General features: G+C 46.9%; 2 protein-coding genes across 2 annotated transcripts in view; one reads left to right on the top strand and one right to left on the bottom strand.

Annotated features, from left to right (window-relative positions):
- Positions 1–988: 988 nt before the first annotated feature.
- LOC108580174 (cytosolic carboxypeptidase 1-like) overlaps positions 989–27,143 on the top strand; it is a 27,613-nt gene continuing 1,458 nt past the window's right edge. The window contains exons 1-14 of the mRNA XM_017943866.1: positions 989–1,365; positions 2,966–3,111; positions 5,410–5,492; positions 6,030–6,141; positions 6,293–6,435; positions 6,497–6,641; positions 6,718–6,849; positions 6,973–7,116; positions 7,494–7,665; positions 7,996–8,062; positions 8,253–8,428; positions 8,506–9,121; positions 9,244–9,753; positions 9,847–10,025. Coding sequence (XP_017799355.1) covers positions 1,268–1,365; positions 2,966–3,111; positions 5,410–5,492; positions 6,030–6,141; positions 6,293–6,435; positions 6,497–6,641; positions 6,718–6,849; positions 6,973–7,116; positions 7,494–7,665; positions 7,996–8,062; positions 8,253–8,428; positions 8,506–9,121; positions 9,244–9,753; positions 9,847–10,025 — 2,723 coding nt within the window. The 5' untranslated portion in view covers positions 989–1,267. The remainder of the gene's footprint in view (positions 1,366–2,965; positions 3,112–5,409; positions 5,493–6,029; positions 6,142–6,292; positions 6,436–6,496; positions 6,642–6,717; positions 6,850–6,972; positions 7,117–7,493; positions 7,666–7,995; positions 8,063–8,252; positions 8,429–8,505; positions 9,122–9,243; positions 9,754–9,846; positions 10,026–27,143) is intronic.
- LOC108580175 lies at positions 11,460–16,262 on the bottom strand. The gene is made up of 4 exons (XM_017943868.1): positions 16,217–16,262; positions 13,769–14,126; positions 13,189–13,344; positions 11,460–12,192 (listed from the first exon to the last, which is right to left on the bottom strand). Exons 1-4 carry the CDS (start codon positions 16,260–16,262, stop codon positions 11,460–11,462), a joined length of 1,293 nt encoding a protein of 430 aa, XP_017799357.1.

Here is a 27,143-nt window from a genome sequence, read left to right as displayed (position 1 = left end):
ACGAAACGATTATTTTCATTGCTACCGCGAGTTTATCTCGAAGCGAATCTCCACGGTCCCGAGTTCGTCGAGAATTTGCGGCTCGCACGAACGTTCGAGAAGCGTCTTGGTAAATTATTTTCGGTGATTTCATCTCGACTCGTAATTTATTTGAGGAAACCGCGACATCGTTTTGGGAATCTCCGTGTATCGTCACGATTTACTCTTACTCACCTGCTCGTCATAATTTAACGTCCTATATTCAGACAAGACCGATGGACAAGCAACGGAACGTTGTCCATCCTTTGGCAACCGGATTCCGCTTCCGCCATCTCCAATCGCGTTCCGCAAGCAACGTTTCCACATGTCACATGCGCGCCTGAAATCTGCCGGTTTCGAAACCGTCTCCGCTTCTAAAATGATTTACAGCCTTAATACGTGACCTATTATTTACGCAACAAAGTGGTCGGTGAAACTTCTCCATTTTTATACTTAATTCTCGGTGGGGATTGTGCAGTGCAAGGTACGAGAGTGAAGTGAATCGTCGAATCTTAATGAACCAACGAGAAGAGCATGAATAATAAATCTTACCGGAACCTTCCGCCGTTTAATTGTCAATGTCTGCGACTGTACCGTCGCGATGCGTCGATTAATGATCGAGGGTTGCGATCGAGGAGGGTGGCGTGGAAAATATGAGAAAAGGGGCGAGGTTTTCGGAAAGCGGCCGTCACTATAAATAGAGGCGCCTCGTGCGTGCGTGCTATGCTTTTAAACATAGTTTTGGCAGCGCGAAACGTCAAACCGCCTCGGAGTGGCAAGCCGCGTGGATCGTTCCGCGAGTTTCACGGAAAACATTGGCCGGTGCCCTTCTTTCTTTCTCGCGGTGTTCGTCTCGGTCCAGATACTCTTCTCCGTCGTGAATCGAACGTGAAAATCATCGTGGATATTCGATAATTCGTGGCCTTCTTACGAGCAACAGAACCGACCGGACGACAAAGAAAGAAAGAAAAGAACGAGTAAAAGGTTCGTCTAAAGCGTCGGATAGAAACGAGACGTGTTTGAGTTTCGCCGTAAGGTCGCGTTTTAAAGGGAGGAATAATCGATTGCGTTTCAAACGTTCGTCGAAGCACCAGCCTCGATCGAACGACCATTTCCTGGTAAAACGAACCAGCTGGTTTCTCGTGCCCGTTCTGCTTTTGTTTTCTCCTAGAGGAAGGGGTGGGGAGAAAGGGTGTTAGGTAGAAGCTTCAAAGGGTGCCACGAGGGGAGAGGAGAATAAATAATAATAATGAAAAGTGCGTCGGAGAGGTGCGACAAGGAGAATCAACGGCCCACGGAGGCGAGTCACGAGGCGGAGGAAAACGCGCAGGATGCCCAGGACGAAGAGTAAAAATCGCCATCACGCTAAACAAACACGCTCGCCATCGCGTTTCGTGCGTGTGCTCGTCGTTCTGCGTCAGGTTTTTCCGGTCCCCGTTCCGAACGCACATTTCTCGTCAAGCTTCGCACGCTACTGTTCGTTGACACGCGTGTCGTGTGCTTTTATCGAACGATTATCGCGTGCTTTCGGTTCTCTTCTAACGAGCATTTTTTCTCGAAGCGGCAACGGCTTTCGAGAAACAATGTTGAAGCGTCCCGGCGAGATGGAATTAGTCCGGGTGTTGTTTGCGAGGGTAATTGCAAAATCCCGCATTGGCACAACCAACCAATGTGATTCCGGCCAAATAAATAATCTCACGTTGGAACAATTGCGCTGACAGTATTTATCGACTGTAAATTTCCGAGGTTTAACCGCGTTTTACAATGTGCTTCTCGAACGTGGACGGGTGGTTGGAAAAAAATGCAGGTAAAATGGAGATGTGTAAAATGGGTAGTTTCGTTAATTAGCGTTCGATACCGATTTCACCGGTCCCATGTTACCTCTGCATTTTTGTCGTTGCTTTAAATGTTGATCGCTTGTAGTATCCTTCGCTGTTCAAGGCACTTGCACGATTTCTTTTTCTCTCTCTCACGCTGATCTTTTCTTTTCACCTCGCTCAAACTGTACGTTCTTTCATTAGTCGATGCTGACACAGGTGAAAACTGTAGACAGTTCTCGTAAGAAATTGCACCGCCTGCTGTTTCAACGGATACTCGAGAAGGAAGGAAGAACGAAGCTCGAGCGGTGCATTTTCATTCGTGGACCACGCCGGTTTATTTTCGTCTGATCACCTTGTTATACGGTCGCGTTAATTAACCTTGAACGGGGAGGGGACTCTTCCCGATGTTCGATTTTCATTTCTGCGCGACATTGGCTGAACGCATCGTCGCGGTGTGAAAGGAGATTAATGCGTATTATACTCGGGAAATTGGCCTGAAGCCAATGGACACTCGATTGATGACACCGCGAATCACTCCACGCTTACTTACGTCTCTCTCTCTCTCTCTCTCCTTTTTATTTTCATAAAAAGACAAAAGAAAGAATCGTGATACTTGTGTTTTTGTATCGCAGATACACGAAGGACTTTGTAGACGAGCAGTAGGACGAGCTGCTGCGCTCCTTTGGTTAAGTACAGAGATGTCAATGAACCCTGTTCACGCTCTTTCGTATTCACCATCGAAAGAGACACTTTCTTTCCTTTTGTTTCGTGCGAATAGTAGAAAAAAAAAAAGAATGAAATAAAAGAAACAGGACAGACCCGTAGAAATTTTTGTCGTTAGACGTACAAGAAGAAAGAAGTATCGCAGTTATCGTCATTATTTTATTTTTGTTCAAACTATCAGTGCTATCCTGCATCCTTGTTGCTTGCCGTGGTGTTGCATTCTCCCACCTCCCCTCTCATACTTTTGCGTAGCTTTCCGTAGTAGCTTAAGATTGCATGTTCGACACTGGTTTGGCTGAAAGATGAAGCGTGCTGCTGTTTCACTTGCAATCCTTTCCCACCGCTCGTGGCCTGCTCCACTCCGACCGATAATTGAGCTTTCATTGTTCGATTCTGCGGTTTAGTGTGATGTCACCGAGCAACAAAAGCGCGGACGAGGCTGCAAACGATGCATTGTTGGAGAAGCTCCGAAGTTGCGTGTCCAAGCCGCAGGAGGCCGAAACGTTCAGGCATATCGCAGCTAAGATTCATGCTCGCGTCACGTCTTCAGGTAACCATGTTTATTCTATCCCTCATTTTTATTGCCTCCTTTCTTCATCTTTATCCCCCAAATCCAGGCCTCTGCACGTTGTCCAATAAGCTCGACACACGCTACGTTTAGAAAAATGGGAGAATACGAACGAGACATTTTTCTATTTCTTTTTACATTTCTTTGGCCAAGTAGAATATGAAAAAATTGGACAGTGGGTATCTCCGGGGAGAAAGAAGGAGTTTCTAGGTTTCATTCATTATTCGCCGCACCAGGAAACGAGACTTGAATGCGGCAGCAAAGTTTTTTAACGAGTCGAAACAGATTGGACACTCTAAGACGGGCCTCGTGCCGTTAAATTGCTATTTTTACCGCGAACGTTGGCTTCTATTTCATCGGGCTAATCACCAGAAACTTGCACAATTTATTATTCGTACCGTGTCGGGGTGCTTGCACCGCCGCCCCTTTCCTCGCCGCGAGCGAGCGAGCGAGCGAGCCGAACACTCGACACGTTTCCGTCCCGCGAATCATCGTTCCCAATTCCTTTTTTCCACATCTCGAACGGAAACACTTTTAATTTCCCCTCGCACGAACCCTTCAACCGTTTGAACGTTTCGTGTCGGAAAAAATTCCCGGTGAATTCCTTTTCCACAAGACATTGAAGAAGCAGTCCTCGTGTGTCTGAATCGAATTGCAAATCCAGGTCGCTTTCGCAATATACGTATATACACGTTCCTTCTTTCACATTCCCCTACAAATCACTCGAATCGAGGAAGAGATAAAGGAAAAGAATAAAAAAAATCTGAAAAGAATAACGTAGCAACGAGCGGAAGACGAATTATGCCATCGAAATAGCCGAACCATTTCCGTGATGCATTCCAGATAGCCTCATCGAATCGTTTATACTCATGTTCCCATGCACGCCACCAAATTATCACAGATCAAAAGCTACGTTTCATTAGCGTACAAATTTAGATCCTGTTTTATTTATACGATCAACTCGATCATGCGTCTAGTTTCGCCACCATTTTTTTCCACACTTGCACCCTACGTAAATGATTTACTATGGGCGGTGTTCGACGGACAGAGGCGAACAGGTGTGCAAATAGTGGACGTCACTCGTTATTTTCGAAAAGCCGGCTATCCCGTTGTTCGATTACATAAGGACCTTTCGGGTAACATTGATAGACCGTTTTGGCGGTGATCCAACAAAACCGAACGATACAACGTTAGATCGTCTTCGAAGTGAATCGCGGTCGTGCCAATTTGATAAGGGCCCTCCGTTAGAGATTGGTCGATACTTTCTGCATATTCGGAAGCGGGTGTCGTTGCACCTGAGTCATCGTTTGGCTAGAGGTAACGAGCCTCTCTCTCTCTCTCTCTCTCTCGAGACCAGACGTGAGTGCTCGATCGTTGTTACTACATTCTGCATCGTCATTCCGTTGGACAGCTTCTGTACGTTGCATCGACGGTGAATTACGAACAGCGGCTGTATTTTACGCGAGGAAAGTAAATATTCCGAGGGGGAGTTTGATTTCGTTGTACCTGGTTACGAGTGACGAGACTGTTTGCTTAGGCTCTTCTCGCTGGCTACCGTTCAACTGACCTTTTTTTACAAACCTCACTCCCGTGTACCTGTGTCACATACACGCTAAGGATTGTAAGCGTCTGTTCACCTATTTATTTACAATGTCCTTTTTATTTTTAATCGTTTTTATCTTAGCTGTTTGATTTCTTTCTTATTTTCTTTTGCTTCGTTTACGTATAAAGCACTATGAGAAATACTGTGTAATTATTGGCGATTGGTAATGTTTTCTGACGAGTCGAAGAATTGATTCGTACAAATTGGGAGTTGAATAGATTTCTGGGTGAATTTCTCGGCGTGAAAATATCAATGTACAGTTTTTCGCTGTTGGTGTCCATGGCATTGGTCACGATTGGCCTTGTGTCAAGTCTGAAATGAGAGCCTCTTGCATTTTACCGATGCACAGTATGCCTGGTATTGCACGGAGGACACTAATACGCGCACCTGTTCGCCCGATTATTCATTATGGCAGCGATGTACGCTATTTGGCATCAGGAAGCTACTACATTGATTCCCCGAAGATTTACATCGTATTTTCCTGTCCCTCGAACGTTAGACCAATTAGCTACGTCTCGTTAATTATCGCCATTTCTCAATTCACACCGAAGATCCAACCTTCTCATCCATATACTCGACCTTCCTTCCACAGAAACCTCTCAGAATTTTAAGATCACGTTAACGATACTAAAGAAGAGAAAAAAAAAAAGAGAGAACAATTCATGAATATCTTGCAGATCGACGAGTACGCGAGCGAACGCTGGAGAAATTATGGCGCAAGAATTCCGGGGCGATGGAAATATTCATCGCAACGCTGGAGGTAGGCGGTCTTTTAATTTAAATCGCTGGTTTGTCAACCCTATAATTAAGGTCGATCACTTAGATCGCGAAAGGTGGAACGTTGATGACTTGTAACGCGCGTTCGTGATTTTCGAGAGGCGTGACTCTAGGAACGGGTGGCTTTTAACAAAGCCCGATGTTTAATCGACACTTTCTGGACCGAATGAAACGTGCGGATAACCATGTCGCGATTAACAATTCTGCACGAAATGGCGTGGCTAGCTCGCATCAACCACTAACGGGTCCCCATTGTCTATCCTGTCGACGGGGGTTTCCTGCCGCATGCAAAACTGGAAATCCGTTCGTTCCATTTTCTGTTAAGTGTTGCACGCACGCAGCACACGGGAATAATTATCCCCGTGGCCTTTTGCGCGCGTTGAATACCTCTCGATCGGAGTTCCCCGAACACCTTCACGGCTTGCAACCACTTCAGACGTACTCGCACATCGTCAATGGTAAATCGGGGTTGCTTCTCCTTTTCTTCTTTCTTATATCGTGAAATTCTCTCTTGTTGCAGAACTGCAAGGATCACGTGATAAACTGCAGTATCGCAAGCATACTACACGAATGCATATCACCGCGCGTCGCTAAAGGGAAGACTAAAGGGAGCAAGAACAAAAGTGCGACAAGTAATAGTCATTTTCTAATATTCGACGAGTTAACCAGTATGTACACGTGACGTGTTTCGAGTGATCGTAAATGAACGTAGGAGAAGTTGGATCGATAGCGTAATTGGTATCGCCGGTTAATTGAAACGATAATTGGACGTCCCCTTTGCAGGATCCAGCAGCCGAATGGCAGTGATGCAGCTAATCAATTTAGGTGTCACGCAAGTCCTAGTTAAGCTTTTGGTTAACCTGCAACACGCGGACACCATTTCGAGCGAGGTCCTCACGCAGGAGTTGCTTTGGATTTTGGGCCAGGTACGACGCTTAGTACCATCTTTTCTTCTCCTAACATCTTTTCGAGTGAAAAACATTCCAGGTGGCCCAGAGGGACCAGAAGTTCGTGTCGAAGATGAAGATGTTGAACACCGTGAAAGTGTTCCATACACTTCTTAAGCAACACTACAACAATAGCAAGACCCTGTTACCATTACTGTTGATCGTCAAGTGTCTCGCCAGAAACTGTGAGCAAACAATTCTAGATATTTCTATAACCTGTGGCAGTGCCATAAGCTATTTAAATCGCATTTTCGCGGACAGCATACTCACTCCAAGTGTTGGTGAAGGACGGAATAGCCAGCACGTTGGAGAAAACGTTCGTCTGCGTTGGTTACATGCCTCACCTGAAACTCAGATCGTTGTTGGAGTGTTTCAAATATTTCACAACGAGCAGTACGTACAGACTATTTTCGTTTATCGTACAGCTGATCCTATCGTTCGGATTGAACTTTAGTAATTTAGCTGGCTTGTAAGCAAGTACTGTACACAACATACCCACGTTTCCGTTTCGTTTAGAACTTTGTTGCACGAAATTCGCGAAGGTGGGCCTGGTGCATCTGTTGATGAGGATCTTCGAGAGATGGGAACGTTTCGACGGTCCGTTGAGATTGAAGATTTGCAATTGCGCCCTGATCACCTTGCAGCATCTGTGCGTCATAAGTGAGTTTATTAGCGTTGACCTCGGATCGCGATAATATCTGGCCGGAAGTTCATTCTATAGAGTAATAGAACTTGTATACGCTTACGAACATTGTACCATCGAGGAACGCGTTGTTTCTAAGCAGGAAAAGAGAAAAGGGAGAAAAACAAGAAGAAGAAACAAATCAAGATTCCAATGCATGTCATTTTTTTTCTTTCGTAATTGTCTTTCAAGTGTCTTATTGTCTCGTAATTGGTTAGAGCCGTGAACGATTTCAGGCGATCTTCTCTTCTTACTGAACAAACATCGCGCATGCAAATTTATGCCCGTTGTTATGCTCACCGGTGGCGGTTTTACGTCGCCATTACACGCGGACCTTCTTTTTTGCATGTTTCAGAAGCCGGCAGGAAGGCTATCAAGACGAACAATGGTCTGCAACTGCTGTACCGGTTCTGCAGCAACTGTCCGGAGGATAAAGCGTACGATTCACTGTTGTCGCGTATATGCGGGATAATCAATCAATGTCTGGAGAAGAGGGAGCTGCCTGTACCCGAAATGTCTCCGGCAAGGTGAACGAAACGTTCGAGGTTGTTCGAAATCGATCGACTTCTAGATCTTAGGTTCTAGATAGCGGTAGTTTATCGATACGATCTAGCGTAACGGTTCGTCTATCTCACTGGGCTAAATAAAAAGGATTTCTGAAGCCTTCTTAACTGGTTCAGATTTTTAATTATGTTAATTACGTCGATCAGGAGGTGGCATATCAAAACTACCTTTCTAAGGAGTTCTGTCTGTAATATTTCACATATTCGTACGAATTTTTTTTTCCAAATTTCGTACACCTATTCCAATGTAAGAAGCAACGTGGAAAAGCAACTACAAGGATGCTCGTTTTGCAGATTTGTGCTGCCCGAAGCGAACGTCAGGCCGAACAGCGCGGAGAGCGGCAGCGACATCGACAGTCAGGTGCGTATTTTTGTCGGGCCGAATGATGTAACACGTGCGAGACGTAACTCTCTAAGAGGTTGCACGGGGCCGTAAAACATCGGACAATCGAGCCGCGAGAATGCCTCACGAGGAACTTTCTTAGGTTAACTACCTACAGTTTTAACGAGCGTCTGTGTAATTTCCTGACGTACGAAATGTGTCCGAGCAGGCCTGCAGCGTCGCTTCCCTCGGAAGACCGTACAGCGACCTTGATTCTGGAGACGAGGAGGAAAGCCAGAATTCAAGGACGAACGCGAAGAGTATTCATACGTCCGACGAAGTGGACGAGAGCAAATTCTTCGCTGGTGTGTTCACGTCGCAGAGGACCGAAGAGGATCTAGCAGAGTACGTGGGCAGATTGTCGACGAACCTACATGTTGACAAACGAGCTTCGTTGTAAACGCTGAAGTTCTATCTTCTAGGTATAACACCTTTTTCAAGGAACTAGGCAACATACACCTGCAACTCAACACGAAGTCTTCGTCTGACAAGTTGATCGATTCCCCCGAGCCTATGGAAGAGGACAAGCCGAACTCGAAATACGCCAAATGGGCCAACAAGACGAAAACGTTCGCGAAAGACTCGGTGAAAGAAGCTAAGAATCAATCGACGAATGCCAGTACATCGATAAAAATCTTCAAAGACATGTCCTCGAGTCTCACAGATCAACAGGCTTACTGCATCGTAGCTAGCAGAGTGAAAAGTGTGATTCGATTCGAGAAAGTAGCTTATCCGGACCTAGTCGGCGGCGACGGTCTGGGAAATAACGAACCTCTGAACTACAAGGACAGGAAAGTCTGTAGATCGAAGCTTCTCACGTGTGTAGAACGAGGTCTTCACGGTGGAACCTTGGTGCAAGAGGTGGTCTACGATCTCGACGCGTTGTCCTCGAACTGTTCTTCCGGCGAGGAGCAAAATTCGACGGATAATCATCTGTTCAACTGGGACGAGAGTAGAATAGGGAAGCGTAGCTCCGACAGCAAGCAGTTGCACTTCGAGTCCAGGTTCGAGAGTGGAAATCTGAGGAAAGTTATTCAGGTACAACTCCAAGAATATTTCTAACCGACTGTAATCGAAAGAAGAACGATTTTTTATTACTTCCACGAGCATCCGTATCGCGGCAAATCTGCGTCATTTCTTTCCAATCCGCTTGCTTGCAGATAGGCCTGAGAGAGTACGATCTGATCCTCACGCCAGATGTGAACAGCGGTTCCAGGCATCAGTGGTTCTATTTCGAGGTGTCCAACATGGAGGCGAATCTGGCTTACACGTTCAACATCATCAACTGCGAGAAGGCGAACTCGCAGTTTAATTTCGGCATGAAACCGATCCTCTTCAGCGTCACCGAGGCTCATCTTGGTAGACCTGGTTGGGTGAGAACAGGAGCTGAGATCTGCTACTACAGAAACTGTTATCAGCGACCAGCCAAGGGGAAGAATTACTTGACCACTTCGTTCACGGTTACCTTCCCTCACGCGTACGATGTTTGTTACCTGGCGTACCATTTCCCTTACACTTACAGTCAGATGATGACTAACATTTGGAAGTGGACCAGAAGGGTTCCGCCGAGTACTTATTTCAGGGCTGAGACCCTCTGTGAGACGTTGAACGGGAACGAAAATCCTCTCTTGACTATCACGTCTGTGGACTCTAAGAGCAATCCTATACAGGTGAGTTTTCGAAGAGAGAACGTACAGAGAAGAATCGAAGATTTTCTAGGTTTTAAATTTATTTGGAACTTCGATATTTTCCTGGTTTTCTAGAATCGCAAGGTGATATTCCTGACGTCGAGAGTCCATCCAGGTGAAAGCAACGCTTCCTGGGTGATGCACGGTACCCTGGAAGCACTATTGGGCAATAATCCGTACATGGCTAGCTTGAGGGACGATTACGTGTTCAAGATCGTGCCAATGTTGAACATCGAGGGCGTGGTGAACGGTTGGTAAGTGATACTCAACGAGACGTTACTTGAAAAAAGGGGTGAGAAAGATTGAATTGAATACCGTAGGAAGTGTATTTCGTACCTTTATTAATATTCAATTACACAAGTTGCACATTCGCGCCGTGTTTACGCAATGATATTCAAGATCCATGTGTCGATGACTTACGGTAGCGGTTAGAGAATCGTTTCATGGTGTTGATCTAACGCGTGTATGCCGATCCGCTATACGTCTGGATGACCGAAACGTTGCGATTCAAGCTTCTTCATTGAGTAATCTCGTTCCATGTAGCACTCTTCCAGACCTTGGATCTTTTTCGATCGCGTTTAAACGTCGAAGGAAAAAAAGCTCGATCAATCTCCGACTGATCGACATTCTCTCGACGTTTAAATCTCGCCAACCAAAGAGAATCCAAGGAGAATCGGTTCGGTTGCGAAACGTTCCATCTTGCAGACGTACGTGTTAACGTTAACTAAAGATGATTACATCGATATGCAATGAGAAGATTCGTGGCACTGGCGGACCCCCAACCCTACACCGATGATGATTCAGTTAGCCTTAAGAACAATGATAATGCGTAGTTTCACCGCGCGTCTCCACTTCGTTACTAGCTTTAATGCCTGAGATCCCACGCAAATGAATCCTCACGTTTTCCGTTACCTATATCGTATCTACCATCTACGGAGTGAAATAGCGTAAAAAGTGATACGTGTTCCGATAAAAGGAAAAGAGAAAAAAGAAAGAAAATAAGAAACAAAAATCTTCCGAAGGGGATAGAGAAGAATGGAGCGCGATGCGATTATGTCCGCCGGTGCCACCACGGATGTGCGATTAAAAGATCGAATCGAGAATGATCGAGTGAATGCCCTTGCGAGAACGACGTCGGCTGTCGTCGGAGAGATCGATGCCAGAAGGAAAAGGCCTGGTCGAAATTTACCACTACTTTGAGCAAATAATTCTACCATAATTTCTACAATTACAACACCTCCGGTTAAACGTTCCCACTTATTAAAAAACTCTGGAACATCTAACGACGATAATAGTAACAATAATAATAATAAGAAAAAATACGAGACCCCATCTGGAAGTCTTCCTTCTGTCGATCGAAATGTTCCAACGATCGTAAACGGCGTGAGAAAAAAAAAACAGAAATCCGACGAGCACTAAAATCGGCTAATTCCATTGAAATCAGAACGAATGGGGGATGTGTGGGGGGGTGTGGATGAGCGATGATTAATGGCGGCGAACGTCTCCAAATACGTACCCCAATGGAGTGTCGTTCGCTTGCTCACACGTTTCTGACGGTTTCCGCGATATACACATAAAATAAACGTACGTACTTAATACAATCTAAGTTCCTCGAATAGAATTCTCCCATGCTCTTTACTTCACTTATTCAACGAATAACGCGACGACGATGCCTAAATTGTAAAGCGTTACTTGGACGGAGGGTCTAATACTTTGCCGTTGGTGCGCACTTTGATCTTGTACCTGTGGGCCGGTTCCGCCTCTGGCAGGATCGTGCTGCTGTCGTCGTCTTGATCCTTCATCATCAACGATTCACCCGCCTCTGGTTGGTCGTTCACGTAGTAATCCTGAGCGCTGTCGTACGGACCAACAGTGTGAGCATCTTCTAATCCATTGTTCGGCGACTCGGTCTCTCCTCCTTGGACCTCGAAGTAGTCCGGCGACTCTCGATGCTCGACCTTCATGTCCGAGGTGGAACGTAGAGACGAACGATGAATCTCGCGTGTTTGCAAACCCTCGAACACGTTGTCCTTTCTTGCTTGCGGTCCTGGAGGATCGGTGAAAAGGCTGGCGATGTCTGGAAGATGATCTGGTCTGACGTTGTCCTCCAGGTTGTCAGCGTTGTCGGTTGGTTGCTCGTGATCTTCGGTGATGACGGGGGATATTGTGGACGGTGTTAGGACGGCTTGCTGTTGCTTGTCAGACGCGGGAACGGCCGTGGTAATCAGCCTGCTAACGACCGGGTCTTCAGGTGACTTCTCATCGACAGAGCTCTCCTCCTCTTCCGGTGTTGCCTTCTCGTCGATGCTGCTGCTGTTCTCGTTCTCGTCGTCGATTTTCTCGGCGTTGCTTTCCACGTGCTCGTCGACCTGGTCGTCGCTGGCTGGCGCCGAGGTGGTTGTTATGTAGGGTCTGCGATTTCTGTAATACCGCCAATTGGTTTCAGGGGGACGTTGCCGCCCCGTTCGACGAGGACGAAGCGATAGATGATATTTACGAAGGAAGAGGGACCGTTATTCTATGGAGTAATGGAAAATTATCGTGTCTCTTGTTAGCTTGTTAGTTAATTGTGATGTTAGAAGGAGAAAGTCTGGAATCACTACTAGCTTATTAGAGAAGTATCGTTAATGTTAAATTTGTTTAAAAGGGGTTTTGTTAATTGTACCGAGTCCAGTAGTGTCCAAATTTCTTTACACTGGTGAATGTACGCGTATGTGTATAGTGTGCGTGTGTTGCGAGAAGCGAGAGAATGCGTTATTAATCGTGACGCGAGCATCACGAGGTGTGGTAAGCAGCTTTTTATCCGAGCGACGGCAAAGATTTGTCGCACAGTATCCCCAAGTACCATATATATATATATGTATATTTTATATCTATCTTACTCTCTTATTCAGACTACGTGAAGCGTTATCAGTTCGTTTCATTAAGTCGCATAACTGCACGGAGAAAAAAACCTTGCTAACTGACGGTCCGTTAGACTCGTTCGATTTAATTAACGCACGGGACAAAGATGCCATTTTCGTAATTAACACAGGCTCGTACCGACACGGTGTGTAATTTGCATGCGAAAATATACTGCCTCAAGGGTTTCGTAAGATCGGCGAAAAGAAAAAAAAGAAGGGAAAAATAAAAATCGTCGCTATTAAAAGCTCGCTTGCGTGTGTACGCGTACACGTAAGAGGCAATGCGATCACGCGTGGGACCAGCATCGTTTCCAAGTTTTCTCCCGTATCTTATCGGTTTATTCCCTCCACCGTTCTTTTATTTTTTTGTCCGTGCGCCATGGAGAGATTCACCTTGGAACACGTTAAAATCCTCCGATAACCTATCTCTTTATCTCTCCGCCTCTTTCTCTCCCTCTCTTTCTCTCGTCTTTCTTTCGTGTATTTTTGTGACAAGTATTATCTCACCTCTTACCCCTGAGTCGCAGAGACTGGAATGCTGCCGTAGTTGTAGTAGTAGCATCTTGTTTGCTCGCAGATGAAGTCCTTAACCAGAGTGCAGTCCTGTGCCTCCCACGCTAGCGTAGGCGCCGCCATCGCGACGCATCCATCGGCGCTGCCGCTGTCGCCGCTGCAACCAGACATGTTTCCGGATCAGAATATTTAATCACTTCACCTGCTCTCTGTCCCCGTTTACCGATTCGATGCACGCGTTTCCGGGTATAGACGGGAAGGGACCGTCGATAATTATCGTTCGTGACACTCGAATCGATCTTTCGTCTATTGTCTTATTCCTAGCTTAGGACGCCGAGGAACGTTTGGATTTACCTTCTTGTGTTTGTCTACGTGTCTCTTTTCTAGGCACGATTCCTTTGTCTATCAGACTTCCGGTTCTCCTGTGAGTTTTTTAATCGACAGTCTAGAACGATCGTCGATTCTCTTCACTCTGATATCTATCGGGATTTTTCGTTGGACGTGATACGATTCTCGATATCATAGAGGTTACGATTTGGGGATCGAACGGAGGAAGTTTAACGCGGTAATAGTCGTTATACCTTTCGCGTGCCACTCGTTGAGGCTCGGTGCCGGGTGGAACGTCAACGGGTCTGTTGCCAGGTCGCCTCAACATGTAATCGAAGGTGGCGTTGAACGGCAGACCTGTGCTCATCCACAGGAACATGTCCGTGCCCAACTTGTTGCCCGATGTCCAGAAGTCGTACTTCACGTAGCCGGCGTTCTTCAAGTACTGCGTCATCGTGTCGGCTTTTTCTTTAGTCTCGAAAGAGGCTAACTGAAGACCCAGCGAGCGGCAGTATTGGTACGCCAGGAAATAATTCAGCTCGGGACTGTACGGGTTCATCCTTGACACGAAGTATTGCACACCGTCCAGCTGGATAGTTGTGATCCTTTGAGCTGCAAAATATTATTCATCGACGATATTCAAACTATTTTTCTGACTATATGTCCTCAAATTTTTACGATCCTCGATTAATTATTGTTCGTGCAATAAGGATCATCGAACAATCCCGAATAATTAAGCATCGGTAACTTGCTTTCTTTCGTTTAAATGAAATATATCTAGGGCGAATTAGCCAGGTGTTGTTCGAATTGAAACGGTAGAAAAGGAGTGGATCGAACTGCCAGGACACCTCGACCGAGGCAGCTGATGAATAAAAAAGGAAATTCCTTTCTTGCTCCCGTATTATCTCATCGAGGCACGTCTCCGCCGTTGACTTCCGACCAGACCACAAATGGCAGCCCCAGACGCGGGAAAAATCATCCTGTGAATTCTTAATCTACTCGGTGTCCCATTTTAGTAGCGTCGCGTTGAACCGTTACGTCTGGGAGCAACCGTGGAATATTTTCGCGTTGTCGTTAATTCGCGGACGCACGTTGTTCGACGTAATCGAACAGAGACACACACGTTCACCTTTCAATTCTATCCCTTTGCTCTACATTCGAAACGAACCCGCGAGATCCAGTTCCCTTCCCATCCCAGTGTAACCCCTTTTTTTTTCTCGCGTTTTCTTTTTTTTCTTTTACCGTCACTTTAAAGTTAATTGGAGTTTATGAACGTCGTTAGGAACGATCGTGCCAAAGTCACGCTGGCTTTATGGCGTTGTAGCAACACACGCTACACGCGTTCGTTCCGAATCATTATTCTCCGACGCGATTTTAATTTACCTCTGGATGTGTGTACGCGCGTCACCCGACGCCGTTCGTTTTAGCCGGCTTCGCCAGTGACTCTGTACTTTGCGAGAAGAGTGTCGTGTTCACACGATACAACACCGAGTCTGCCAGAGTTCATCGAACTTCTACGGCTATTTGGTTAACTGTACTTATAAATTATGACCCGTTTAGGCCCCTGAATAGCCTTGAAACGACCAGTTCCCTCTCTAGTAATTTCCATCATTTTTTTTTCTCGTACTCCCAACTATCGTACAATTTTGCATACGAACTTGTTTATTTTTTTACATATTTCGAGCTTCGATTAGAAAATTTCCTGTCGCGAATAATAGCGAGGGAAATTTGCTTTTCCAAATTATCGTTCAAGTTTGCGACATTTTTTTCGGAAGATTCAACCACAGTTTGGGGAGAAGTGGATTCTCGAGATTGGGTGAAACGTTACGAAATACGTAAACAACTGATTGGAAGTGGTCGGAGGAAGGTGCTCGACGGATTCACAGGGTGCGTTCCGCATAGAAACGTTCCGGATCGTGAAGCCGGCGGCGCAGGTGGTGGTAAACGACCTGAAGACCTTGAGACGTCTGCCGCCAGTGTTCTCGGCGAAAGAAGACGCCTACTAGACGCCTTGCGCCGCGATTTCATTCACGAATTATGCCACTTGCGTGGCAATTAACGCCATCTCGATGCTTATGAATCGACGGTGTGATCGCGACTAGATACGAGATACTCGTCGATCGATGGAAAATCTCGGAAGAATTAAAAAAAATAAAGAAGATGTTCAATTGACAGAACGAAGAAAAAAGCCAACATGGTAACAGAGGAGAGAAGCTTTTCTCCTCAATTAGAAATTAGGTGCACGACTTTCTTTCACGTTCGACACAAAAGAATGTTTGAATGGACGCAACGCGAATAACAATCCTGAAAGGAACGATCGAGAATGACGGACGAGTGATCTTGAAGTCGCGTGCGTGATCAGCGACCGCGCGTTTCCTCTTCGAACCTTTCAATGCACCGGACGTCGCAGCCGGTCGATTTCACGGAGGAAAGAAGAATACAAGGACAGAAGAACATCGGTGAACAAAGGGGATCTGAGAAAACGTGGAAAACGACTGAAACGCGAGACCGAGAAAAGAAGAAACTATCGAACGAACTTCCGAAAATCCTCACTAAACCAACCGAACTGAATTAAACTTCTTTACCAATTCACCTAACCTAACGAAATTCCAACATTTGCAACTTTCTATCCTGGTCCTATCGATGTTTAAATTAAGAGAGCCGATAATTGAGGAAAGTGGTGAAGAAAATGCGGTACGAACCTGAAGCGAAGGCCGCGACAAGCAGCAGCAGCAGAGCGATCTTCATGGTGGCGTGTGCCGATTAATCGATCAAGCAGCCGTTTCCGTTTCCGACTCTCTCGGAATACACCGGATGTTAGTGTTAGGGTCGCGTTCTCGGACTGGCCTCGCGCTGCGCTGTGGGCCCCCTTAAGAGTCTTCTGCCCGGATCCCAGAGGAGGGGGTCGTTGAAGATGATTCACTGGCTAACCTAGAGCAGGACGAGCGTAGCCCATGAAGGGACGAGCGGGCACGAGAGAGCGGGACAACGAGTATACCGCGAGACGGGGGTATATATACGTACCGATCCGAAATGTAATCGACTTGGCCGTGCAAAAAACCGGCGAGGTGACAAGGTCGTTGAAAAAACCGTGGTACAATAGGCTAACGTCGGCTGGGAAGGAGGGTTAGGTGAGGATGATGCAGTGCGTTCGTTGACACGGCATACGCTGGGCAAAAGCTAGCGCGAACTTTTCTATACAGGCGTGTGCTCACGCGTGAACAACGAGAAGATGGACAGTCTTTGCTATCCTTTCTACGTGAGTTCGAGGTATATATGTATATAGAAGATTCATGGATGACTTGGAGGAACGTCGAAGAGTTGTCGAATTGTGGTTCCTTTTTTTTTTTTTGAATATTCCGTTCGATTCGAACAAGATTGGTTTATATAGTTGGAGAATTACGGTTGGATCGTGTCGAAGAAGAGTTGGGTCGTTAGTGGAACGGAGAACGAGGCGTGAAGCTGTCTACCAGACAGCGGGAGGATCGTTTGTTGGTGAACTCCGCGCGCACCAATCTATTTGGAGTGGCGGTGCACGCTATTAATAACGTTGTTCCATCGTTTAGTTTGTTTTATACCACCGCGGTGGTTGCAGCGGATGGAATTTCGCTTCGGCGTATCTCTTCACGGTCTTCATCGTCCTGAATGGAATTGTATCGACGGGCCGAGGCGCAAAAAAACACACACCGACCTCAAGGTAGACTTGATTTCTCGAGAGTGCGCGGAGGGAAACGCGGCGGCGCATACCATCCCTCAAAATCGTGCTTTTCCATCGTCGCGAACGACATTCGCCGGTGATCGGCTTAAACGTTCTCCAGCGATATTATCGTTCATGCCGCGCTGTCGTCGCCAATGTGCAAATTGCCGCTTTAAGCGACGCCGTTCAAATCAATTATAGCAATTTCTTCACGCGTAATATTTCCTCCTTTGATTTTCTCCTTTCTCGATTGCCGTTACGGAAGGAAGCAGTCGGTTGGATATTCATTTGAATTCACAGGTGGAGAGAGAGAGGGAGTATAGGTGTCGCATAGAACTGTTAATTGCACGAAAGAAGGTTCGCGGACACTTGTGTGTGTGTGCGTGCGTTCGCGCATAGTATTACGGGAGTCATACGCGTACACGCGATTGCGTTCCAATATATTGTACGCGGTGGTCGTCGAAGTGACTCGATGGAATCTCCATGAAAGTCGGTACACTGGCGCAGAAGGTTTTGAACCGGTTCCCTTGTTAAGCCTTTGGCGCCGTCTATTCTTATTCCTTGCTCTTTCCGCGCTTAGTTTTTTCTCCGCCCGGCATTGACCGGCCCCCATTAAGGGAGGTATCTTCGACGTCTGAAAAACGTATAATCGCTTTACAATCGTTTAAATACATCCAGCTTCTCGGAATTTTACCGGAGTTTTAATGCGTACCTACCTGCCTACGGGATAAGATTCCATTTTAAAAGCGTCCACACACGCGCCATTGCTAATTATTCCAATCTACGCGGTCGAATAGTGGAGGCTACCATTACGATACAAACGCGGTATAAGCACGTAGATACCAATGAAATCCTCTCTTGGCTAACCTGTATATAGAATGATTCTCATCTTAATGTACCCGCTGGGTATTAACCCCTTAACACAGAGAAGACGCTTCGCAGGCATCGTGTATGAGAGATTCTACGTTCGAAGACATTAACCGTGTCTGCTCGTTCTGGGGTCCTCCTCTGCGAGTATCGACAGTGGCAGCGGCCAGGCAACGGCAAAAAGGCTCGTGTCTCAAGGTAGGCTTCATTTCTGACCGCGTCTTCCCTCCAGCACCAGAGATCACCTGCTTCTGGAATACGTGGCTCGCTTTTCTCGCGTTCGAACGATCCTGCACCACAGTTACTTCGGTTACGATACGCAACCGGTACCGGAGAACCCCTAGCAGAAGCTCAGAAAGCAGATCTTCAACTTCTTCTTCTTCTTCGTCTCCTTTGTAGCCATCGTCTTCGCGTTCTCCAGTTGTTCTTTGTCCAGACCGTGTCCGATCGATTCGATATCCTGTAACATTGCTGGATCGATGATCATCATACGCGACGTGTTATTTCTGTTACGCGGTGTGCGAGCAGACCCGACAAAAAGGAGCTCGCGTGACATTCGAGACCCACCGCATCTCTTCTCCAACTTCGCATTCCTTTTCTCTCCTTTTCGCGAAGTGTACATACACGAAACGATGCACACACGGGATTGTGCCCCCCCTGTGTAACGAGCCTGCGTACGATCTATTTAAAGGTACGCGCGTGCACGCGGTCCATCAGGTACGAATACGACGGATCGAAATTACAGGAGGCATTTGCTTTATTAAGGGGGACCCGACGTCGCTCGAACTCGATCGTAAATAGAAATGAGTAATTACGCGAGAGAGAATTATATGGGCCTCTTAAGTACTCCTCTCGTTCTCGTTTAGTGCCGTTTCTTTCTCAATTCCACACATCCTATCCTCCCCCTATCATCTTGGCCCCCCTCTTCTTTAGGCTACTTTATAATACTCTCGACTATTTTAAGCCTTCGTTTATATTTTATGCAAAAGCCATCCCTGGTAGGCTTGTCTTTTACGGCTCCCATTGCGAATTTATTATGACGACGAAGAAGAAGAAGAAGGAGGAGGAGGACTCTCTGCAGGGTGTATCGTGCTCGAATCTTCCCTCCATTGGAAGCCACGAATTTACTACAACGACGTGGTTCGTTAACAAACAACCAGCCTGGCTTATCTGTTTCTCCGCGAGTTGCGGGGAAAAAAAGCAAAACGAGAAGAGAGAGAGAGAGGTACACTCGAATCTAGTATGTTGGAGGTTAGCTCTGTGGTTGGTTGCGTGGGTCACGTTTCGCTGGTACACGTTGGCGCAGGTCAGTTTAGCAGGTCGGATTCTCAGCGACGCATTCCCATGGGAATGCAGTCCGAGTGCAGCGGAGTGCACTTGGGTCCGGCAATGCCTACAGGGGTCGTCTCTCCTCTGTTCGTGGCCATATATCGGTGGGTGAAACGAAAGCAGAAGCTCGATCCTGGATAAACAAGCGATCCTCTACACCACCTTCTTCGTCTTCTTCCTTCCCCCCTTTTATCCATCCTCCTCTCTCCGCGTGCTCTGTCCGCGCGAACGAGACGCTAGAGAACAACTTCTCACAAGCCGAGCGCCGAGAGACTTGGTCCTTTTTTGCCAGAACAAAAGCAAAAGAAAAGAGGGAGGCTCTCTCGAGGAGAGCTGCAGGCAACGTTGGCTGCTGGACGAAGAAGAAGAAGAAGAAGAAGAAGAAGCAGAAGGAGAAGAAGAAGAGGTAGAAGGAGGATAAGAAGAAGGAGGTGGTATGGAGGAGACGAAGCGAGAGAGGAGAGAGCGGATGTTACAGGGGGATTCTCGAGGTCTATTTCAGGCCCTGCCAGCAATCGCTATGTAAGGCCCCTGTTTCTTTCTATCTTTCTCTCTACTCCTGAAGGAACACTCTGCTCTTCTTCTCTGCTTTAGTCCCCTTCTCTCTTTTCCTCCTCGTGATTTTCTTTCTTCGTTCGTTCCTTCGTTCGTTCCACGAGCATCGAACGAACTCGGTTTTAGCCCGCGAGTAGCCTCGACGTTCGAGACGATCGGAGGAGCCATACTGCCCCGAAGGCTTCGACGGCGTCGGCTCTTCCATTTTGATACTTCTAGGACAGTGATCCTCATCTTCCCACGATACGTGTCTATCGATGCACTTTTAAAAATCCTACCTTTCTCGTGCTCCTTTTTCAATCCACGACTTTGTTCGTTTTTAGAACGTTAGTTACCTTAGACGGCAATTTTACTCGGGAGAATCGTCTCGCGAAAGTTAACTACAACTTGGGATAGTCTGGCTAGCTGGAATATGATCCTCCGATTATACCCAAGATATCCAGGTTTCTGTTCCTTTCCTAGAGAATCCAATTAAACTTGTACCAAAGTGGTCGAGTGACCTTGCACATTTTTCTTGCCGATTCACTCGTCGCGGCCATAATTCAGTTAGCACCGGGGACGGTCTATCGTTTTGTCTCCTCCCTTCAGCGAGCATTTAGAACAGTGATTCTCACGTGCTATTCTTTCCAGAATAATCTCTGATAAATCAAGCACAGAGTCGGTACCTTCAACGACACTTTGCAAATAAAACAAGCGAATTCGAAAAAACACGAAATCTCCTTCGTATAATCGAAAAGCCTCGTATAATAAATTTCACGAAGCAACTAATCATCGAGCTCGGTCGTCGTGTTTAATGGGGGGGGAAGGGTTGAGAACGTAGCGGCGTTATCGAGGATATCTCGAGTGCGCGGCTCATCGATTACGTACCCACGCCTTGTTATGCACACGCTGTCCCGCGTGTATATATTTAGACAGTGCCGTAGCCCCGGGATTTAATGCGATTATACGGTCCCGAGGACCGCCGTAGGAAACGGCGAAACTCGTCGCCGGGGACACGTAATCCCGGTGCGTTCTCTAAATCATCCTCGCGTCTCGGGACCGCCGCGTCCTTCTACCTTCTTCCTTTTTCTCCAACGTCCCTCTCTCTCTTTCTTTCATACTCGCTGGTGCCCGGGCTGCACAGTTGATTCTCTGACAAGAGTGAACGCACGTTGCATGTGATCACCGATAGAATGCAGAAATGGATGATAATAACAGCCGTGGCCGCGTACGATCATTAAATGCTGCCTCGTGCTGCCCACCGTTTTACTTGGGCCCCTGTTCTTGCCGCTGTTACGTGCCCCGGGCTCGACGGACTGACCTAGAACCTGAAACCGTGAACCTCTGCTTCTGCTTGCGGTTACACGCTCTTCTCGAAACGAGCTCCGGCCGTCGTTTTAATATAATTGACCCAGGGCTGCTTTGCGGATAGATTTATGGCCCTTTCGATTTTACACCACCACGATCGTTTTTTCCCTCCGTTCCCACTGCGCGTTTTGATACACCCGAGGAGACGTTCCTCCGTCTCTATACACGTCTGTCTGTCTTGTCCGGGTATAGAACAATTAAACATGTTGCTCGGAAATCATAAAGTTCATCGTGGATTCACGGCAGCGGCGCGAACGGCTGAATTTACATTCCTTCTTCATTACGAGGAATTCATTTATATTCGTGGTCTACGGCTACGGTGATTTACGTTATTAAGAGAGTGGGGAACCCTGGCGTTGAATACCCGCAGGGGGAAAATCGTTTTGAAAACTTCACGATGCGCAGTCGTTTGAATATTCTTCGTAGGATAAGTTGAAGAATATTTTCAGTTTCTACGCTAAAAATACCTGGCTTTCTAAGCCTCGGTTCTTACAGTTTCAGAGGAGCTAATCTGTTTGACCGCAACTTGGAGGAACCTGTCAAAGATTCGCTTCATTAGAAACCTGTTACTTTTCTCTTCTTATTTTCCGTCCCGTTTCGGTGTCTAAATCCCCTCGAACGGCTGTGTTATATAGTTTCTAGGTATTGCTCGGTGTTACTGGGAAGGATTCCAGGGAACTATGGTCTGGCTGGTCAGGCCTCTAAATTAAATCTCGATTCGGATAGGCGGGAAATCTATTCCCCACCCGTGTGCAGAGACACTCGTTTCGTCCACGGAATCGCGAAATTAAATCTTGGGATTTATCGGGGCCTTGGTCGGGGCAGCTTCAACCACGAATATTTCGCGTAGCGAGATCGAATAAATCGGTTTTTGATCACGGGACAGGCAGAATGACGTAGGCATGAAATCACTGTTCGTTCATCTGCTCGTATGTGTCCAGCAATTTCCTGATCGATCGTCCTTGACGACGAACGTTTTCGTCTCGACGAATACCGTTACGACTAATCCTACTTTTCTTCCTTTTTTTCAACCTGTTTCTCTCATCGAAATCAAGGATATTACGTTTATCGACAGGGGTTTGCTGTGGCAATACTCCTGTGGTAAAGGTGCATCGAACTCGAAGAACGAGTCCTGCGAATCCCACTTTTTTCCACAGCTTCCTCTCCGTCCGGTGCATCTTCTTGGAGAAGCCAATCACCTATCGGAATCGATTCGCCAGCGATCGTTTTTTTAACCCTTCAGACACGACGTGTTCGAAGAAAAAAAAATATATCCCTCTATATAGACACTCTATATCGGTTAGTTAGAGCTCTACGTTTTCTCTCTCTCTACATCGCCTGTACATTTTTTTCAGTCTGCCGAGGACGTAATAGCATGTTCGAGATTACGTTGTACAGCTCTTATTATAAGTAATTCCGTAAGATCGTAGAAATATGCCTGTTGATCTATAAATAACGTGGCTTTTCGCAGCTAAAGCCGAGAGGCGTCTGTCTATTGAACGCGTGTTCCAGAACGCGCTGTGAAACGCGAATTTTACGAGGCCCGCGGCCCGAGGTACGCCGCGACGAATCGCGTCACGGTAAAAACCTCCACGGACATTCCACCGTTTCGTTCCCCTCTCGAGCTGAGGTTGGAGGAGAGCGATCCGCGTAAGGGCTGCTTTTGCCGCATCAGCTTCGAAGAAACGATCGGTCAGGGCGCAGAAGAAACGTCAGCGAGCCCGAGAATTCATCAGCGGATGCCCTCGCCCTTTTCTCCACCGCTCTCGGTCCCTCTTCCACGCACACACACACACACGTGTAGACGCGCGAAAAAAGGAGGAGGAGGAGAAGGAGAGATAGATAGAGAGAAGACCTTGGTTTCGCGAAGGAATGCAAATCGGGGACTGGTCACGAGTATTCTAATGCGCGGACTCTTCGTCGGGCCCTTTAGCTTGGCCACACGATCCTGAAACGAACGTCAACCACGGCCCTTTTCGTATCGGTGACGCTATAAAGATACTCGCGCGAGTTGCTGCTGTTCGCCGTGTTTCTGCTGCGCGAAACGACGTATGGAAGCAAGACCGAGCCCTCGATATACCGGCGCGCAAACCACCACGACACCGCCACTCGAGATAACCAGGTACAACAAGGTGCACCGCGGTAATTTGCACGTTTAAAAGACGATATATCGTGACAAATTTAGTATTCGACTCTAGCAAGCCACGTAGATTCCCCCGTGTTTACCGTGTAAATCGGAGATCTTCGTTCGGACCTTACTGACCACTGTAGCAATCTTCTGCCAGAGGAAATACATAATGGAGAACGTTTTCAGTAGCGTATAGTCGGTGGAAGAAATATATAGCGTCAAAGTTTATACGGACAAGCGAAGCGACAGAAACGTGAGAAGACGAGGACTTGAAAGCTCAGTCAGGATCGTACGGACTATTCGTTTCGATGGAAAAATGTAAAGTCCCGCATGTCGCTCTTTTTTTTTTTAATTGGGAAAGGAGAAATTGTTGGATTATTTCTAACAGCACCCTATGGAAATAATCAAATGAGGACAAAAGTGTCTCCGCGTTATTTTAAACAAAGGTACTAAGACTTCCACCAGGTGTGTCTGGTGTCCATCTTCGAGTCACGCACTGCACACTGCGATACCATAAAGTAAACAGTTCCTAGGTATAAGGGGACCCCAGCTTTCTTTTTGGGTGCCAATAGTCCTTTAGGACATTCAAAAGCGTAAAGACGTTTCCTCCGAGTCCGTCAATAAATAGTACATCACAAGATAAAAAGACTATTTCATTCTCATAACCCATTTCCAATAGAAATGCTTCATGTAGACTCGCTAAAACTCCACTCGTGGCTCTTCGGGATACCACTAAATCTTCCTGGATCTATAAATGTTCGTTACACGTCGTTACATCAATCGGTGCAGCTACTCGATGCTCCAATTTACCACCTCGCTATATTTTCGACGGTTATTTAGAAAAATGATGGTCGTATTAGACGGTATATAGTCACGGTGATATTTCAACGGCGCAGGAAATAGATTTCTTGCGAGGATCAGGGAGACCGTGGAAGAGGGAAAAAAGGAGTTCACAAGCGTGGCTACACGATCGAACCCCGGGATAACCTCGAAGAAAATGCCGCGAGGCGAGAAGAGATGAAACAAAGATAGAGAAGCCGAGCAGGCTGGTAGTAAAGTTCACGGAAGAAACGCGTGATACGTGGAAGACGACCACGAAGAAGTGAGCGTTCCCAAGGTGGCCAAGGATTTCGCTTTACGATTACAAGAACGATCCGCCAATTTTTCCAAGTATCCTGACTTCTGGCTGTATTTTCTTTTAGAAACAGCGTAATCTTGTCACGGGGACAGGTAAACGAGACTGAGGACCGTTCGACGATATAAAACTGACGAAAATTATGCGTAACGGGATTAACGATCTCTCGATCATTCGTGAACCGGTAATATATGTACATATATGTAAATAACCGTGACGTAATGCAGGAAATTATTCGTTTTTTAAATTCAAGAGTTTCTCAACGTCCACGGTAAATAGAACACAGGAAACGATGTTCTCGAAGGGAAGGTGTGCTTTTCGTCTCCCTTCGTGGCGCGATAGTCACGACTCGGCGGCTGTCGAGAGTGAAACCAAAGGGAACGCGTACAAACCACTTTCGATGTAATCCTCGAGAACCGCAGCTGTACACCGTACCGCATCGGTAATGCAGTTCAGTAGCATCCTCGTAGATATCGCGAGTCCATCCGGTTCTCCATTTCTAGAACGGAGAAAGACAGCAGAGACCAGACGCTATCAGAAGAAAATGACAATGAAGTTGAAACAATTTCTATTCGCCGGTTGATTTACGATCGATTAAATTATGACAATAAATCGCGCGATCGGTGCTCGTTAATCGTAGTCCCCAACGAGGCAGAGTAATTCGCCATTTTTTCTTCCTTTTCTTTTTTTCGTCTCCACGATTCGAGCGGGCGAAGAGGGAACGGCGGTACCTTTGAAAATGTTCACGCGCCAGCCAGTCGACTGGACGAGAGAGGCTAAGGCCGGTTAAGTGTAATTTGTACAGGATCTCACCGAGGAGGTGAGAGAAGTTCGCGGTCAAGGCTCCTCGCGTTCAAGTCATTGACATCGTGCTCGCTAGCACGAACAGACTGATGTTGCCCATTACATCGGCCGGGCTAATAAAACCGGCAAGAAAACTTTCGTTCGTCTGTACAATCGCTTCATTGTCGCTCGCGTGTGTTGTATCCTTGGCCGTCCCCCCCGTTTCGTTTCGTGAACCACACCGCTGGTAATCGTTTCCAGCCCTTTTACGGTCGTTCTACTATCCGTCGTTTTGTCGCTTTCGCGGAGAGACGAAGAAACAGGTAATCGCAGGAAGTTGCTGCTTACGACCGTAATGAATTCTCGCGGAACGGCTGTACACACAGCTAACCCTTCGACAAAGAAACAAGGTGTTTATCATGATTACCGCGATTAGAGCAACTGGAGGGGAAAAGAAGCCAATCGTTAATGGTCCTGTTTCTCGAAATAGAGGCAAGAGTAACGGCATCCCGATGTCGTGTTACACCGATCGAGCATCAAAGTTCACCGTCGTCGTTCCATAATGCCTCGCGAACAGCGCGCGATCCTTAGCTTTAATTCCTCCGCCGATGATTTCATTTTAATACGAGCGTCCGGGAGTAATTCTCGCCGGTTCGTTTTTTTCCTTTGTCACGGCTTCGAGCGCCTCTTTTTCTCTTCTTCTCTATCTTCGTCTCGCCGGCCGATTCTTTCTCTCTCTCTCTCTCTCTCTCTGTCTGTCTCTTTCTTCGGTGAGTCTTTCACGCCGGACGAAATCTATTATCTCCGATGACTGTTGTTTTTCGACGGTTTCTGCGAATGTTCGCCGCCGGTGAACGTCCTCCGTTTACGGCTGCGTCGCCGACGTAAACGTAGACGAAGACATTTCTGCGCGTACATCATCCACAGGTGCACCGTCACCGGCGGCGTCCATTATTCTTATTATTCCTCGCCATCTGCCCCGACGCGAGATATCGATCGATTACGTTGCTATCTTGGGCCCGTGTCACGTGCGTCTGTACTACCTTAAAGACCGGAAGCGATTACGAGGCGTCAAATTGCTAATGTTTCTGTTACGTGGCCGATGTTCTCGATGATCGGAAGGAACGATCGCTGATTCCTGTCTACGGGGCTATTCACGCGTGCACCGATTGTTAATCCCGCGGTGAGCCACTTCTTGTAACCGTGACCGGTACCCAGTGATTATTTCTATCTCCCCAGTCAGTCGATGATCCCTCTCGATGTGCTATTTTTCTTACCTTTTTTTTTTTTTCTCTCACACAGCCCAAGATATTCAGGTTCCGAGAAGAATGGTCGTTGAACCTCGACGGTAGCGTGATAGAATTATTAGCAGATATTAAATAAGGACCTTGTACCGTCTCTCTAACACTTTATCTTTCTTTACTTTAGTTACGTCGTACAGTTTGTACGTTAAATATTGAAATTTTCGGCGATACTACACACCGCGAGCAATTAACCTAAGGTTCGAGCGTTTCTGGCAAACAAAAAGAAGAAGAAAAATGGACAAGGTGTGCGTTTAGTATTCGAAGTGACGTGCTTCGTGTACACCTTGCAACAATGTCAAGACGACAGGTAGAAACGAGTAGCGGCGGCCTCGAGTGTGTGTAGAAGAAGGCAGCAAGGGGTCCACCGGGTGCCCCACCATTAGTTATGCGCGACGCGGAGGCGTCACTTCCTCCGGACCGACTTCCGGCCGCCGGAAACGTCCTTCTAACCGCGGCTGAATCCTTAAATGAAGACGATCTCTGA

Source organism: Habropoda laboriosa, unplaced genomic scaffold (assembly GCF_001263275.1).
Source record: "Habropoda laboriosa isolate 0110345459 unplaced genomic scaffold, ASM126327v1 scaffold2, whole genome shotgun sequence".
Taxonomy (NCBI): domain Eukaryota; kingdom Metazoa; phylum Arthropoda; class Insecta; order Hymenoptera; family Apidae; genus Habropoda; species Habropoda laboriosa.
This window is presented reverse-complemented; position numbering and strand designations above follow the sequence as displayed.

Excerpts from the sequence above, each read along its gene's own strand:
- LOC108580175 (XM_017943868.1), bottom strand. The coding sequence starts at position 16,262 with ATGAAGATCGCTCTGCTGCTGCTGCTTGTCGCGGCCTTCGCTTCAG. Across the intron at positions 13,345-13,768 it reads CAACGAGTGGCACGCGAAAG|CGGCGACAGCGGCAGCGCCG; the intron begins GTATAACGACTA and ends GTCTGGTTGCAG. Across the intron at positions 12,193-13,188 it reads CCAGTCTCTGCGACTCAGGG|AAATCGCAGACCCTACATAA; the intron begins GTAAGAGGTGAG and ends GCGGTATTACAG.